General features: G+C 25.9%; 2 protein-coding genes across 3 annotated transcripts; both read left to right on the top strand.

Moving 5' to 3' along the window:
- Window positions 1–12: 12 nt before the first annotated feature.
- LOC126894886 (protein AF-9) lies at window positions 13–4,832 on the top strand. Its single transcript, XM_050666195.1, has 4 exons — window positions 13–348; window positions 561–738; window positions 1,280–1,503; window positions 2,998–4,832. The coding sequence occupies exons 1-4, from the start codon at window positions 331–333 to the stop codon at window positions 4,384–4,386; spliced, it is 1,809 nt and encodes a 602-aa protein (XP_050522152.1). The 5' UTR covers window positions 13–330; the 3' UTR covers window positions 4,387–4,832.
- A 2,357-nt stretch (window positions 4,833–7,189) lies between these two features.
- Window positions 7,190–13,216, top strand: LOC126894883 (chromatin assembly factor 1 subunit A-B-like). 2 transcript variants are annotated; one of them, XM_050666187.1, is made up of 12 exons: window positions 7,190–7,633; window positions 9,330–9,644; window positions 9,710–9,807; window positions 9,865–10,204; window positions 10,281–10,488; window positions 10,573–10,748; window positions 10,835–11,011; window positions 11,074–11,212; window positions 11,280–11,432; window positions 12,058–12,238; window positions 12,317–12,493; window positions 12,716–13,216. In XM_050666187.1, exons 1-12 carry the CDS (start codon window positions 7,403–7,405, stop codon window positions 13,005–13,007), a joined length of 2,487 nt encoding a protein of 828 aa, XP_050522144.1. In that variant the 5' UTR covers window positions 7,190–7,402; the 3' UTR covers window positions 13,008–13,216. The 2 variants fall into 2 exon arrangements, with proteins under 2 accessions (XP_050522144.1, XP_050522145.1); XM_050666188.1 differs by lacking the exon at window positions 12,716–13,216 and having other exon boundaries at window positions 12,058–12,253; window positions 12,317–12,466.
- Window positions 13,217–15,660: the final 2,444 nt, after the last annotated feature.

Raw genomic sequence — 15,660 nt, 5'->3', positions numbered from 1 at the left:
ATACATAGTACAGCCAATCGCCAATGTCTCCTTCAATATTTTAGACACATCGTACATTATGGTCTGCCTGACCAATCAGTTGTTTGTTGTTTTCGTTTGCGATATATTTATGTGCGTGCGTGCTGAAATTGTGTTTTTATTTGGAAAGTAGATAATATTACGTCTGTTTAACAGATTCTGTTATCTGTGGTTTGCCTTTTGATTTTTTTGCATTTCTGAATTTATATTAAAAAAACCCTTTGATTTACCCCGTTCCCTAGATATCGATGTATCATATTTACGCGCGGATAATCTATCACAATAGCAATTTTGTATCTTTAAAATGATTCGATGAACATGGCATTTCCCGTGAGTACTGCTTAATAAATATGGGCATAGAAATGTATAGGTAACTTTTACGATTAGTTCTGACGAATAATTTTTATTGGAGATTTTAATTTGTCTAAATTTTACATTGATTTCTTTATTGTATTAATTGTTTGTATATTTCTTGCCTAATTTTTACTGTTGACGATTGTATACTGACTAAAATGAATATTATAATGTTTATTTAATTATAGTATGTAAAGGTTATATTTGAAATTGGTCATGAGGCGTCTGTTAGAAATAAAAGAACACCAGAAGGCTTCACTCATGACTGGGAATTATTTGTTCGAGGTGCAGACAATACAGACATTCATTATTTTGTTGATAAAGTTGTTTTCAATTTACATGATACGTTCCCTAATCCCAAACGAGGTAATTAAACTAATTAAATTTTATAAACCTGCATAGTAATTTAATCATATTATGAATAACTGTAAGAAATATAATTAGTTATTGCTAAATAACTTATTTAAAAATAAATATTGCTTCACTTTAAGTTTTCTTATAAGTATAATATAATATTATAATACATTTAAAGACAACACATAATTTCTTCTCGTAACTTCAATTTTTTTTTTTTTTTTGAGCTTTCATTATTAATTTAATAATTAGTAATAAGTTCAAAAATTAGTTATGAATGTGCCATAATATATTTTATTCTATTATCACTGTTAACAATCAGGTATTAAAAATGTGGCCACTATCTACTGTCATCAAATAAAATTTCATCAGTAAGCAATATTATTTGTTGTAATACTAAAAAAATTAAAAAGAAAATTTCTATTCAACTCTTATGGTTACTAAAATTTTATTTTGAAAACTAAGTGCATAAGTTAAATTCAATTAATATATATAATAGCTATTTGAGATATTCTTTTAAGAAAATTTTCTAATTGATCTTAATATATTGAAGTTGTTAAAGAGCCACCTTATGTCGTAAAAGAATCTGGATATGCTGGTTTTCCATTACCTATTGACATATATGTCCGGAATAAAGATGAACCTAGAAAAATTCGTTTTAATTATGAGCTAATACTTAATGAGCGAGGATCACCACCTATATTTAAAGTCATCAGAGAAAAATATATATTCAGCCCTTCTGAAGATTTTAGACGAAAACTGATTAAGGGTGGAGGAGTAAGTTATTAAAATATTTAAAATTTTTAATAATCATACGATAAATCTAATTTTAACAATATTTATAAGTTTATTTATATACAAATAATACAGAAGTAGTTTTGTTTTATTTAAGTATATATTCAAATTGAGTTTTAATAGTTTTTATACATCAACTATAAAATTATAATTATACGATTCAAATTTGACAAGAAAGTAGAACACAAAATGAGTGTAGCAGAGATTAGTTTTAGTTATTATTGTGGTGGACATAATGCCCATGCACTCAGACCTGTTGGTCCATTGTGCGCACCTCATACCGAATTGACTCGATTCGGTATACTCACCTAAGTGTTAATACATTACCAACCATAAAGTCACCTCTAAAGATGACCAAAAAATCCTGTCTTCTTGGCAAAATTAAGTATCTCTCTGGGTTTTAGGTTTTTAATATCTTCTTTTTTAGGAAAAGGTTTATTTAAGTAGTTTTATCTTAGTGTGGACAAGGCTTCACATTCGCACATGATGTGAAATGAGTCTTCCTCTTCTACTCCACATTTCCTGCACAATGGTGATTCCGATACCCCCATTGTGTTAAGATGTTTAAGCAGGTGACCATGTCCTGTCAGTAGACCAGTCAGGGTGCTTATTTGATGTCTAGTCATGCTATTAAGATCACCCAACAGTAGACCAGGGGTCTTGATAAACATTTTAGATTGTCTAGGTACTACCAAGTACTTCCAGATTTTCCTGTGTTGTTCTCTGCACCAATTCTTGGGTAGCGCTTTGAGCGATTGCTCAGTGAGTCCTACCACCAGCTCTGGTCCAACATAGATGTTCTCTGCTCCTTTCCTGGCTAAGTCAGAAGTCAGCATTCTCATTTCTAGTGACACCGTTGTCCGAGTACCCACGCTAGTGTAACTTTGTTGAACCTCGATAGTGATTCTAAAGTTTCCCTGCATTCGAGGACCAGCTTTGAATTCACCTGATTGTTACAGAGTGCCTTCAAAGCCGAGCAGAGATTAGAATGCTTATATTCACATAATTTACTATTATTTTATAAGAAAATATTATAAATAATTCATCAATGAAATTTTATAAAAAAATGTTTGTTTATCAAATATACTTGACTACTTAATTTTCAAATTGTAATTGTTAGATTTATATATAATATTTTATTACAATATATCAATATTAATAGTAACATTTATTGACAACTTTATAATTTAATTACAATTTTTTAAGAAGAATAGTAGTTAAAATTACATTGCTCTTTTAAGTCAAGTTTAAATAATGATTTCTAAAGGATCAAATTAATTTCTTTGAGAACATTTCCATAGAAAATGACAATATAAGGTTTGCAATTTTAAAAGTTATTTGTCCAACTACTTAGTTTTACTCTAATTTTTGCATATATATATATATATATATGTGTGTGTGTGTGTGTGTGTATGTATGTTTATATGTGTCTAATAGACACTGTCTATATAATGAATATTTTCTTTTAATTTTTAGATAAGTGTTTTGTCCCATGATGGTACTGAAATAAAAAATTCTTCAAATTCTGCTGTATCCAAATCTAAATCTTCTACGAATATAAGTCGTCTGCCATCTCCACCACCAAAAAAACATAAAAAAGAAGACATGAAATTAAATAACACATTTGCTACATTATTTGGGTCTCCTATTCAGCCTTCAAAGTTACCTCTGACTACATCAAAATCAACATCACAAAAATCATCTACCTCATCAGAAAAATCTCAACAAAAATTAAAAAGTAGTCCGCACCACAAAGAAGAAAAAAAAGATAAAGAAAAAGATAAAGAAAAAAAGAAATCTAAAGAGTTGTCTGTTGATAAAGTAAAAAAGGATAAAGACAAAAAGGAGAAAGAAAAATCAAAAGATAGCTCTGAAAAATCTAAATCTTTAAAAATTAGTAGTTCTAAAACAGAGAAAAAAGAATCTACACATCATGAAAAAGTAAAAGAAAAAAATAATGATACTAAAATTGATAAAAAAGATTTAAAAGATAAAGTAAAGCGCGATGACAAAATAAAAGAAAAAATAAAAGAAAAATCTCATAAAGATGAAAAATCTTATCATGAGTCTAAAATTATTTCTAAACAAGATGTTAAATTAGATTATTCAGAAGAAAAAAAGAAACATAAAAGTTCACCAGATTCATTAAAAGTAAAATCTGATAAAAAAATTGAAAAGGTAGAAAAGTTATCTAAACCTCATAAAAGTCATAAAGAACATAAAAAGAAGGACAAAAGAGATAAAGAAGAAAAAGAAAAGAAAAAAGAAGAAAAAACAGTTTTTAATGAGCAAGAATCGTTTAAACATGCAGAAATTTTAAATCAACAAAACTCCTCTTTAGATGATTTTACCAAAACAAAAGAAGAGCACCCTGAAAATTCACCCCTTAAAGCAAATTCTTCAAGAATCCATGATTCAGATACTGAAGAAGGATTTTTATCCGAAGACAGTGAATCTTACCAACAACCAGAATTACCAAAATCCAAAGACCTTCACAAAAAGAAACTTTCCCCGGAAAATAGTTTTATTAAAAAGAAGAAAAGAAAAAAGAAAGAGCGTGAAATAGAAGAACCCAGACCTAAATTAAGTCGAACTGAAATTCCTGATGAAATGAGAGAAACATGCTCAGATATTTCAAGATCTCCATCTCCTTCTCCCAGTAATAATAAATTTACAGATGAATACATAAATTCATTGAAAAATCTTCAGCACAAAATTATGATGCTGGAAGATGAAGACTTACAACGGGTTGTAACTGTAATAGCTGAAACAGGTCATTATGAAATAACAACTAAAACTTTTGATTTCGACCTCTGTGCATTAAATGAGACTACAGTTAAAAAATTACAAGAACTTATCACTTAAATAGTAAAGGTATATTTATTCATATATTATGTTTTGTTAAATGTAATTATTTATTTGTTTAAATCTCATTTTCTAAAAAGTAAATAATAACTAGTTTATTATTACTGATATATTCATTAACTTGTGTAATAATGTATAATGTACTATGTAAATAATGAATGTGTATTTTAGTGTTGCTTATTATTGTTGCCCAAATCCCTGTTAAGGACTTTAATTTTTGATTTGTGTGAATTTTATTTTAAACTTCTCTTATAATTTAGTTAAATTTGCTTGTAGTAGACAATTATATATATATATATATATATATATACATATATATATATATATATATTGTACAGAATTTAAAATGCTTAACTATCAACTTTAATTGTATATAATTACTGGGTTCACATTTGCCAAAGGGCCCTAATTTGGTTGTTTAGTATTACTATACATAATTTTATTTGTCATTAAATTATTGTAATGATTATTTTTAGTATACATTACTTACACTTTTTTGTCTATTTCTAAGAAAAAGTTATAGATTAACTATATTGTTTGATTTGATATATTTTTGTTGCATATTTATTATATATAAATATATATAATTTTAATAATTTAAAACTATTATTTTGAAAGATAAAACAGATTATAAGTTAATTTATTTATAAAAATAATTCTTATTGTGAAATTCTATGAACCATTCCTTGTATAATATCTTTTAGTGTATTTCAATATTCAAGTAAAAGTTAGGCTATGATGTATATTTGGGATCTCTTCTAGTACAAGAGTAAATCATAATACACTATTATTATATTAAATTGATGAGATACAGAATTTTACTGAGATGGAATTTCGAAATTTGATTCATAATAGACATTTTCAAATGAATTTCTTAAATAATTAACTTCATTAAATTTCCTTCTAGAAATTCATTTTTTGTGTTATTTATATAAATTCATAATACAGTGCACAATACATAATATAATAATCACACCAGGAATGTAACTTAAGGAGGAGTTGGAAAGGAGGTAGTTTGTCGTCTACCTAAAGTAAACTCAGTCGACGAGAAATATTTTTTAATTTGTAGTCGACTAAAACGACTTTTTAAAATTTTATATTGCCTAAATTGAATGTCAAAAAGTCAGTCATCAAATGTACTTAGTTGCTTGCCATCTTCAAAAAGTACGACTGATATGTTTTTGAATTGGACATCTAGCTGTCCGATTCATTAAAAAAGACATAAGATCTCAATGGCTTTGGTTTTGTCAAACTACTTAAAGCCAAATTACAAATCCTTATAATAATATTGGGTGATCTTTTCGTAATTAATAAACAAGTATACCAAGATCTGTATTTCATATAATTATTTTTACGCAAATTTTTTCAATATAATATCAGGGTTTGAATTGTCAAAAAATATATGAAAAATAACTTGTTTAAAACATAGATATAGTAAAATGTCCCATAGGACCAATGTAATTTTTTATGGTTTAAATATGTTTAAAACATAACAACACTGATCAGGGCATCCAGATGCTAAAATATGGTGAAGATAAAAAATTATTTTTATTAATTAAATAATTTTTTTTTAATTATACATAATATTTATTTATTATATACATATACAGAGTGATCCATTTAACATTGACCAGCAAATATCTTATCTTATCTAATATGTGTCTTTACGAGCCATCATAACCGCTGCAATTAACTACCTGTATTACAAGTCTACCCGTTTTATACATATATATAGGTAAAAAAAATCAAAACTTTAAAGTGAAATAACATGCAAACTAATCGACTTAAATAAAAAATTCAAACGCTAAAAATTAAAAAAAAAAAAAACTCTATCAATATATCTAACTAAAAATATATGTTTCCATTTGAAAAAAAAAAGTTGGTACCCTTTTAAGGCATAAGGGATGAACCTAAAAATTATCTGATCATGGATAAATGTAGGGTTTTATGTAACTAAAATAATTTGTAATGTTGCAGAATTTATACAAGTTTTTTTTATATATTTAAATCTTATAAATTAGAGTAGAGGTGTGTGCAATAGGTGTAGAGTATTTTCATAATTTTGTATATGATAACCTCCNTTTGTAGTATTCTCGTGTGAAAGGAATCACTTTATAATATGAAAAAAATGTTTTATTTTCAAATGCAAACAATTTTTTTAACAAACTAAAAAGTTTGAATGAGATAGTAAAACATAAAATTCAAATATATAGTATACAAAATAAAATTATGTTTGTTAGTTATAAACATAATTGATTCAGATATAATTTCTAAGATTTTTTGTTGTGTAGTATAATAATAAATCTCCTTAATCTATCAAATATATCTTTGTATTTTTGTGTGAAAATGCTGATGTTCTGTAGAGTTTAAATTAGTGATGTTACGAACCTCAATTTTTAGGATCGAATAGAACCCTAACAAACCCAATTTTATAATCAAACTAAAATTGAACCGAACTTTTAATTTTTCAAATCAAGCCGAACCAAACATTCATTTTAATTATTCTCAGATAAAATTTGTTTGTATTATATTTTAAAAATTTATTATAGTATATAGTAGTAATCTATAGTAATCATATTGCAATTAAATGGTCAATATTTTACAATTTTTTTGAAATATTGAAAAAACTGAAAAAGTGTTGGTTTTTAATGATTATTACCGGTTTTAAACTTTGAAACGCATCATGGAACGAAATATTATAGTTATCATTCGAGAATTTTCCCTTTAATTCTTTCGCGCCATTTTTGGCGCTAATACAAGGCATTGTTAGGTTAAATTTCTTCTTTGAAGATAAGATATTCTTCTTACCATAAATATAAAACTAACAACTCGACACTTATATATCAATATTTGTTTACTTCTTAAATATTAAAGTAATACTCTATAGTTTTAGTTTTATGTATAATAATTTATTGGTTTATTTATTTACGTGTTAATATTTAAATACTGTGAATACGGTCTTTAAAATTATCTTATGTACTTTAGTATTAACGTACGAGAAAATTTTTCTTGAGCTATGTCTGAAGTCGGAGTTGACGATAAACCTTCAAAAAAATTGAAACAAGCTTGCCTTCCGTTTAAGCAAGTTAATTCACCAGGAGATGATTCTAATTCAAAATGTCGAAAACGTAAACTCAGTGGGACTGAGAATGACGAGACTAGAGTTGAAAACCCTAAAGTTGAGTTACTTAATGGAGGCACTAAATGTTTTATTAAATCAGATGAAAATGATGAAAAAGAATCCGAGGTAGAATTTATAATTTTTCTATCATTAAGAATTTTATTTATTGATGCGTTTTATTAAATTCCCTTTTGAATTGTTTATTTTTATTGCTAGTGTTTTGATAACTTACTTAATTTCGTATGAACGAAAATTTTAAATTATTTTTTTCATTTATTTTTTTCATTTATTTATGCATTTTTTCATTTAAATCACATTTTTTAAAATTATTTTTATTATTTCTTAATAATTTCTTAGAGAGTATAATAATTATTTTAACTTTAATTAAAGTATTAAAATTTCAAAATTAATAAATGAGATGGAAAATTCTTAGTAGAAAAGTAAATATTGATTCTTTTGAATTAAACGACAAACCTCACTAAATATTTTTTAACATTTCTGCTTTAACCCATTAATATTGATTAATTTATCTATATATTTATTTTGATAATATGTTTATGTTTAATAAATTTGAAAATAAATATTTTTTGTAGGTTTAAACCTACTTTTATAAATTATAGGTTTATTTTAGTTTTATACTTGAAAATTAATTGAAAATGTAACTTTTCTATTGGTCTGTAAGATAGTTTTGAAAAACCAATGTAATTGATTTTTAATGTTAAAAGCATTTCTAAATTTATTGAATTTTTTCAATTATTTAAATTTGTACATCTAGAGGTTTTATAAAGTCTAAATCTCTATTAGCCATGCTAAAGTAACGTTTTAAGTAAAAATCACCTTAAACAGTTCACTAAATATTTATTTCTCCATTTATAAATTTTAAGTATGTTACTCTATAAATATTTATTAATCTAAGAAAGATATGAAAATATTAGTGTAGATTTCTTAGTTTTTAAAATAAATTTACGAATTGTAATATTTCATATATCTAGGTTAGATCAAGAGTGAATAATTTAAAATTGTCAATAATAATAATAAGTTACTTAACCTTTTTTATTTTATCTGTATAAGGTTTAACTAGCTCATAATTAATTTTGTAGTTGTTGAAAGGAATAACAATAGTGGTGTGCACAACCGAATGAACACTAACAAACTATTCAATAGTATTAAACTATTTATTCATCCTATTATTTTCAAAAATTTCTTAAAAGAATCTATTGCTTTTCAATAGTATTTAGTTATCAAACAATCAATTATCAACTGTCAAATTATTACCTTAAATAATATTACTAACCATTCAACATAATACTATGTGGATTAAAAAAGTAAAATAAAATAATAATTATCTTATTTGGATGAAAATGTTTATAACTAAATACTTTTGATTACCAAACTATCAAGTAAAATGTATGGTAATTTTTATTCAAATAAAAACTACTGAATGTTTCATGTGATAGTTTGATAGATAGTTATGAGTATTAATTTATGCTAATTTGATTTTATTGAAAACTATCAAAAATTTGATTTGCTAGTTATATAGCTAAAACTATTCAGTCAATGATAATGACATTCAAACAATTTTGTGACAGTTTATAAAAAATAAATGAATATATCTGGTACTTAAAATTATTTCATAGTGTCCTTGTGTTGAACTATCTAATTAAACTTAAATTGTTTCTATAATAAGAATTCATCACTTGTGGCTAATATTATTTATATTTTAAATGTTTCATTTATTTAGTTAATAAAATCAATTTTACTAATATATAGCTAAACAATGAATTATTCACTATAACTCATGACTCCTATTTATATTTTATAGAAACAACCTAAAGAAATTGTCATAGTTGATGATAGTAGTTCAAGTGAAAAAAGTTATGTCAATTGTAATGAGGTGATTGAAGTAAAAGATTCTTTAGAATCAACAAAGAATTATGTTATTATAGATGAAGAAAATGAAAAAATTTCAGACTTAAAGAGTCCAGATAGTTATCAAAAAAATAAATCATTGAACATAACACCTGAGAGTTCTAAGACAACAGTAACAACACCAGGTTCAAAAAAATTGACACCCAAACAGTTAGCCAAAAAATTAGAATCTACAAAAAAACAGGAAGAACGTCTTAAATTAAAAGAAGTATGCCTACTTTTGATGGTTTTTTATTACATTTAGGTTATGAATTTTATTTTTATTTTCTTAAGGAAAAAGAAAGAGCCCGTGAAGAGAAACTTAAAGAACAACAAGAAAAATTACGTCTTAAGCAATGGGAGAAAGAACAAAAAAAACAAGCTGAGGCCGAGTATGCATTGTTTAATATATTGTTTTTTAACAATTTATAAATATTTATCTTTTTTAGAGCTAAAAGACAAAGAGATCTAGAAAAGGAAAATGAAAAAAAGCAAAAAGAAGAAGAAAAAAAAGCTAAAGAACTAGAAAAAAAAAAAAAAGAAGAAGAAAGAAAAGCTAAAGAATTAGAAAAAGAAAGAGAAAAAAAACAAAAAGAAGATGAAAGAAAAGCGAAAGAATTAGAAAAGGAAGAAAAATTGCTTAAGGAAAAAATGGAAAAAGAAAAAAGTGAAAAAGTTAAAGCAGCATTTGTTGGATTTTTCAAACCTAAAAACTCAAATTCTAGTAGCATAAAAAAAGAGTTTGAAAATAGTGTTCAAGATGAAAATTATTATTTTATGCCTTTTCAAGTACTGATTTTATTTGAAAATTTATTATTATTATTAATTTTCTTTTTTATTATAACCAGTTAAAACAATTTTTTAGACTAAACCAGATATGAGAATCGCTCCTACATGCAGAAGTGTTATAGATGCTAAAAGAAAACAAGCTTTAGATAAATATCTTAGTCAATCAGAAAATTTATCCGAAAAGTTATACTTGCAACTGTTAAAAAATGGAAACTATATATCATGTAAGTCTGAATCTACTTGGCCATATTCAAGTGAAAATGATGCAGATGTTGTTATAATTGGTAAGTATTTTACTGTAATATTCACAAAATAGTTGAACTTAGGCATTCAAGTAAATAAAACAATCCAAAATATTACACATGTAGAAACTGGTGAAAACCAAGAGGCAGAAATAAATTCTGTTGAATTGACAAAAAATGCTAAATCTCGGTTTCGATGGAAATTATTGCAGTTTACTGAAAATAAAAGACCACCCTATTGGGGTACATGGAGAAAAAAAAGTCTTTATGTAAAACCAAGAAAACCTTTCTCTTGTGATAAAGTAATTTTATATTTACTATTTGTTCTACACTAATATATTCAAGCTTGTTATCAATAGTATACCAATTATGGTGTTTCTTTTTTTAGATTATGTTTGATTATGAAGTAGACTCTGATGATGAGTGGGAAGAAGAAGACCCCGGTGAAAGTTTACATGGTTCTGATGATGAAAAAGAATCTGAAGATGATTATGAAGTGGATAATGACTTATTTGTGCCTCATGGTTATTTAAGTGATGAAGAGGGTCAAGACAATGATGATACTGTAAATTTTTTATCCATCAAGTTAAAAATATTATTAATTTTAATGAGAATAATTTTGTTTAGACTGAAGAAGCGCAACAAGAGAAATTAAAAATGCTTGGTAAAGAATTTGAAGCTGAAATTAAAAAAAAAACTGAACGTATTAAGCCACGTTTAGTTGGATGTGTGTGGATTCCGAATAATGTAACAAATCCAGAAAATGGTAATTTATTTGACTAACATAAAATAAGTTCATTATCTAAATACTTATTTTTTGTATTATATTCTAGTAAGTAAATCTGTTGCTGATACTTTATTGAAGTATCGTAGTGTTTGGGGTGACGAAGAACCTATTATAACAAGAGCTCCTATAGTAGAAGATTCTCCAAAACATTTAAATACAAGTTCTGAGGTTAAGAAAAAAATGTTACTTCCTGATTCAAGTGAGTTTAAACAATATTACAGAGTTGCCACAAATCTGAAAAACTGAGAAAATCAAGGAGATTTTATTTTAGTTCGGGAATTTTATTAGAGTACCTGGAATTTTAACAAAACACAAAAGCAGCCCAGCTTGCTCGAAAAATATTTTTATAGCTTTATAAAAAGAATTAAGTAAAAAAAAAAAGATAAAAATCAATTTTACAAAGTGGTTCTCATCCCTAATGGCCCAGAGTGTAATTGTTCCCTTTGGAAATTTTCTGGTATAGTGAATTTCTGTCAAACTTTAATTATAGTTATAATAATTTACCTTATTGATTAATAATTAAACAATTAATTTAAACATTTAAGTATTATAATTTAATAACATAGAATATGTGAAATTTTATAATTTTAAGATAATACTCAACTATTTTCATGTGTTTACTTATACATTTTTGTATTCAACTATTAATCACGGTATTAAGTTGTTATATTAAGTAAGGGGTTTATTTAAAGGACTTTTTTGTGTTTTGCCTTCCCCCTAAAAAATGTCTAGAAAGTCTAATAATTTTAAATTAAAAAATTGTGGCAACTTTTTAAAAAAAAAACATAAAATTTAACAAACTTAAAAAAAATAATAATTTTTAGTCATTCCTAACTTAATAAAACATGTTCATGGAAACAGTATTGGTTTAAAACTACTTGCTAATCAATTTATGGAAGAGCTCTCAAAAACTCAGACTGATATTGATGAAAATTTTATTAGCATTCCTATAATTCGACGATCTATAAAAGAAATTGCTAAAAAATCTAGTAATTCCGGTCCATGGTAATCAACTAAATTGTAAATTGATGACTAAATTGTATGTATATATTTTAATAAATTTTCTTTCATGTAAATATATAGGAATATTACGAAAGAATATTTTGATAAGTATGGACTTGAATACTCTGAAGTACTGAATAAAACAATTTACAGTGAAACACCTAAATCATCTACTAAGTCTACAACAAAATCTATTCTCAAGATAACTAGTTTTATGACTTCTCAAACGGAAAAACAATGTTTGAATTCTTCTGAAAAGTAATATATTTTTTTTTAAATAGCTCAATTGGAGAAAATTCTTATTAATAGTTTTGTATTTAAAAAATATACAATTAACATTGGTAATAACTGAAGGATTGAGTAGATAAAAACATTTACTAGTATAATCGAAATCGGTAAAAAATAATTTTTCATAAAATTTTAATTATAGAGCTTTCTTTTAGGTTAGAATTATTAAATTAATTATACCTAATGTTTTAGGCCTAAAGAAAAATTAGATGATGATAATATAATTGAGAATAAAGAAAAGTTTTGTCCAAAAAATCTATTCAGTTCAAAATTAACTTCAAAATCACCAGTCATTGATTTAAAGAAAGAAGAACAAAAAATTAATATAGTAGGAGGTAAAAAAAGGATTACCCCAATTCTATTATCTCCAAAAAAACGATTTAATACACATGTGAATAAAAAAAGATCTCTGAGCCCTATTCAAACAATAACTATTGATGATTCATCAAATTCAGATGTTGGTATAGTTGTTGAGAATAGTTAATCAAATTTGATCTGGGCTTTTTTATGAGGAATTGTTAATACATTCTATTTTTATATAAATTAAATTATTCTATAATTTTAATATTTTATTAAAAAAAGTTCTTTTAATTTTTTTTAATATTACTGGAATTAAAACATGTAAATAGATGGTTATAATGTATGTTTTTAAGATTTTATATGAACAATAAAATGTTTTGTGTATCCTTATTATTTTTATTTTTTAAATTTCTTTTCTAAATATTTAGACAAATGATAAATTATTGAAAGTTTTTTAACATAATTTTATTCAAGAAATATTTTCATTTGTATACACAAATATTAGCCTAAAAATTATGAGATGAAACATTTAAGCTAAATATGTAAACATCGGCGGAAATAGGTGAGTAATTTCTCTGAAAAACTTAGAAAATTAAATATATTGATGTATAAAAAATATTGTAAGATAGTGGTAAAATATTAAATACACCTTTAGCCATCTAAAATTTTTATTCTATTTCTATCTATGTGTATAAATAAAATATTTACATATACATATATATATTTATTAAAACGAAATATAATGAATTGATATTGTACATTTTATATATCACATGCACAATGTAAATAAATGAAATGCCTTTTAGTTATTAATATACTGAGTAAACTAATGCTATTATTAATAATAATATATTATCCATTAAAAAATTATAGTAAAAGTATAATAATTTGATAATAAAACATAAATGTTATTGTTAGTTAGAACAAAAATATTAATTTTTAAACTTGTTTAATTGATTATTGATTCTTTGGTGCTGAATAATTAAAAATGACTAAAAACGACATCGTGATATTTTTTATGACTTTTTTTTTTTATGTATCCATCTATAACTCCTTCTTGATGTTTTCAAGTATGTATTCATTGATCTGCATCATAGTTTCTTATTATGGAAACTGTTTAGTTACTTTCAGTCTTAAATTGTTAAAAGATCGTAGCTTACAGTTGCACTAGGATTTAGTTCTTTAATAGCTGTAAGCAAATGATTCAGATAAGTCTAACTAATATTCATTATTTCAAAATCTAGTGCTCTGGGAAATAGGATAGTGACTGAAATCCCAATGACGAAAATAATTATTATTTCTATAAATACGTAACTATTAAGTATTTAAGATACAATTCAGGAAGTATTGTAAACATTTGTTTTGTATATAGTTTTAACCCTCGCCACTGTAGTATACATCAAACCAGTTTGATAAAAATGTATGCTAAATTTTAAAAACTTTCTACAAGATTAAATGAAATAATTGTGTAATAACATAAAAATATCGTCTTTGTGCAAGTGGCCAAATGATTTTGTCATTTTTTTTTTTTTAATTTTTTAGTTCAAAAAAATAAAAAATAAATGTTATTAATAAAAATATTGATTAAATAATAATTAATGTTTGACGTAGCCGAGTACTCCTGAAATGTGTAATCTGTTCGTAAGGACGGACCTAGTAATAATATATTATTCATTACTTATGAATATTTTCATATCTTTAGTTCATTTTTAGTCATTAAATAAGATATTCTATTTTATATTGTTGTTATAAAAAACAAATAATACAATAATCAGTTGTTCACATTTTCTACGACAGAGACGATTATTATTTCAATTAAAACTTAGTACCATCAAGACACTAATCATTTTTAGTTAATAGTTAACATTTTAATAATTATGGGATTTACGAGAATTATTGACTAATATAATAATTTTCTTTTTCTTATTTATACTTGGCAATTATTTGTTTTAATAACAATTTTAAGTGTCCGTTACGGATGGAATTAAATTTATTTTTGCGATTTATGAGTATTTCAAAAAAGCTAAATACTAATTTAAAACTAAAAAATATTTTTATTATAATTTTAATTTTAAATAATATAGCCACAAGTGATAAATTTTTATTACACAAGTTGAATACAGCTACCAAATATGGTTAAAACTATTATAAGCACGTGTATACAATAGGTATAAACGATTAGCAGAAAAAAGTATAGACTAGTGTTTGACTAACAGTTCCTCTTCCAAAGTGACTTCCGTTCACACTGTCGTCTAGTTAGACGTTGTATGATATGCATTTTGTAATTTTTGTCCATACTGAACAACGACCGGAGATCGCCGCCGGTACGCAGCAATGTAACGTTGCTTGTTTGATTGATGGCGCCGGCCAATCGTGACCGGTGTGTAATACATCGGAATGAACCTCTTCTCCGCAGGAGATCATTCAGCCGTCGTCGTTATAATGACGGCCATACGCGGGAGAAAAACAAATTACTAACAGCATCGGTTATTAATAGGTCTGCTGTGTGCGACGGTGCAGACGCGATTTGTGCGCCATCGTCGACAACCAACGATTGACCATTATTATTATAACTGTTGCATGATTATCGCGCCGATGCGTATAATGTAGTGGTGGTGGTGTAGTTGGACCGAGCGGTTGCTGTTGCAGGGTCAGAGGTCGATTGTTGGCGGACAAAGAGCAACGACAGCCAGCTCTTCGAGTAATCACTTAGAACGGGGACGCACAGTGAAAAGTTCCATGATGGCATAGCCAGCGAAGAATCAATCAGCGACGGACGTCCAGCTCCCAGCGGGATCCGCCCGGCGCTGCTACTCCTACCGGTTCGACGGCAAGGG

The sequence above is a fragment of the Daktulosphaira vitifoliae genome, unplaced genomic scaffold (genome assembly GCF_025091365.1).
Source record: "Daktulosphaira vitifoliae isolate Bord-2020 unplaced genomic scaffold, ASM2509136v1 Scaffold_1, whole genome shotgun sequence".
Lineage (NCBI taxonomy): Eukaryota > Metazoa > Arthropoda > Insecta > Hemiptera > Phylloxeridae > Daktulosphaira > Daktulosphaira vitifoliae.
The sequence above is the reverse complement of the archived record's forward strand: the minus strand, read 5'-3'. Positions and strand labels throughout refer to the sequence as shown.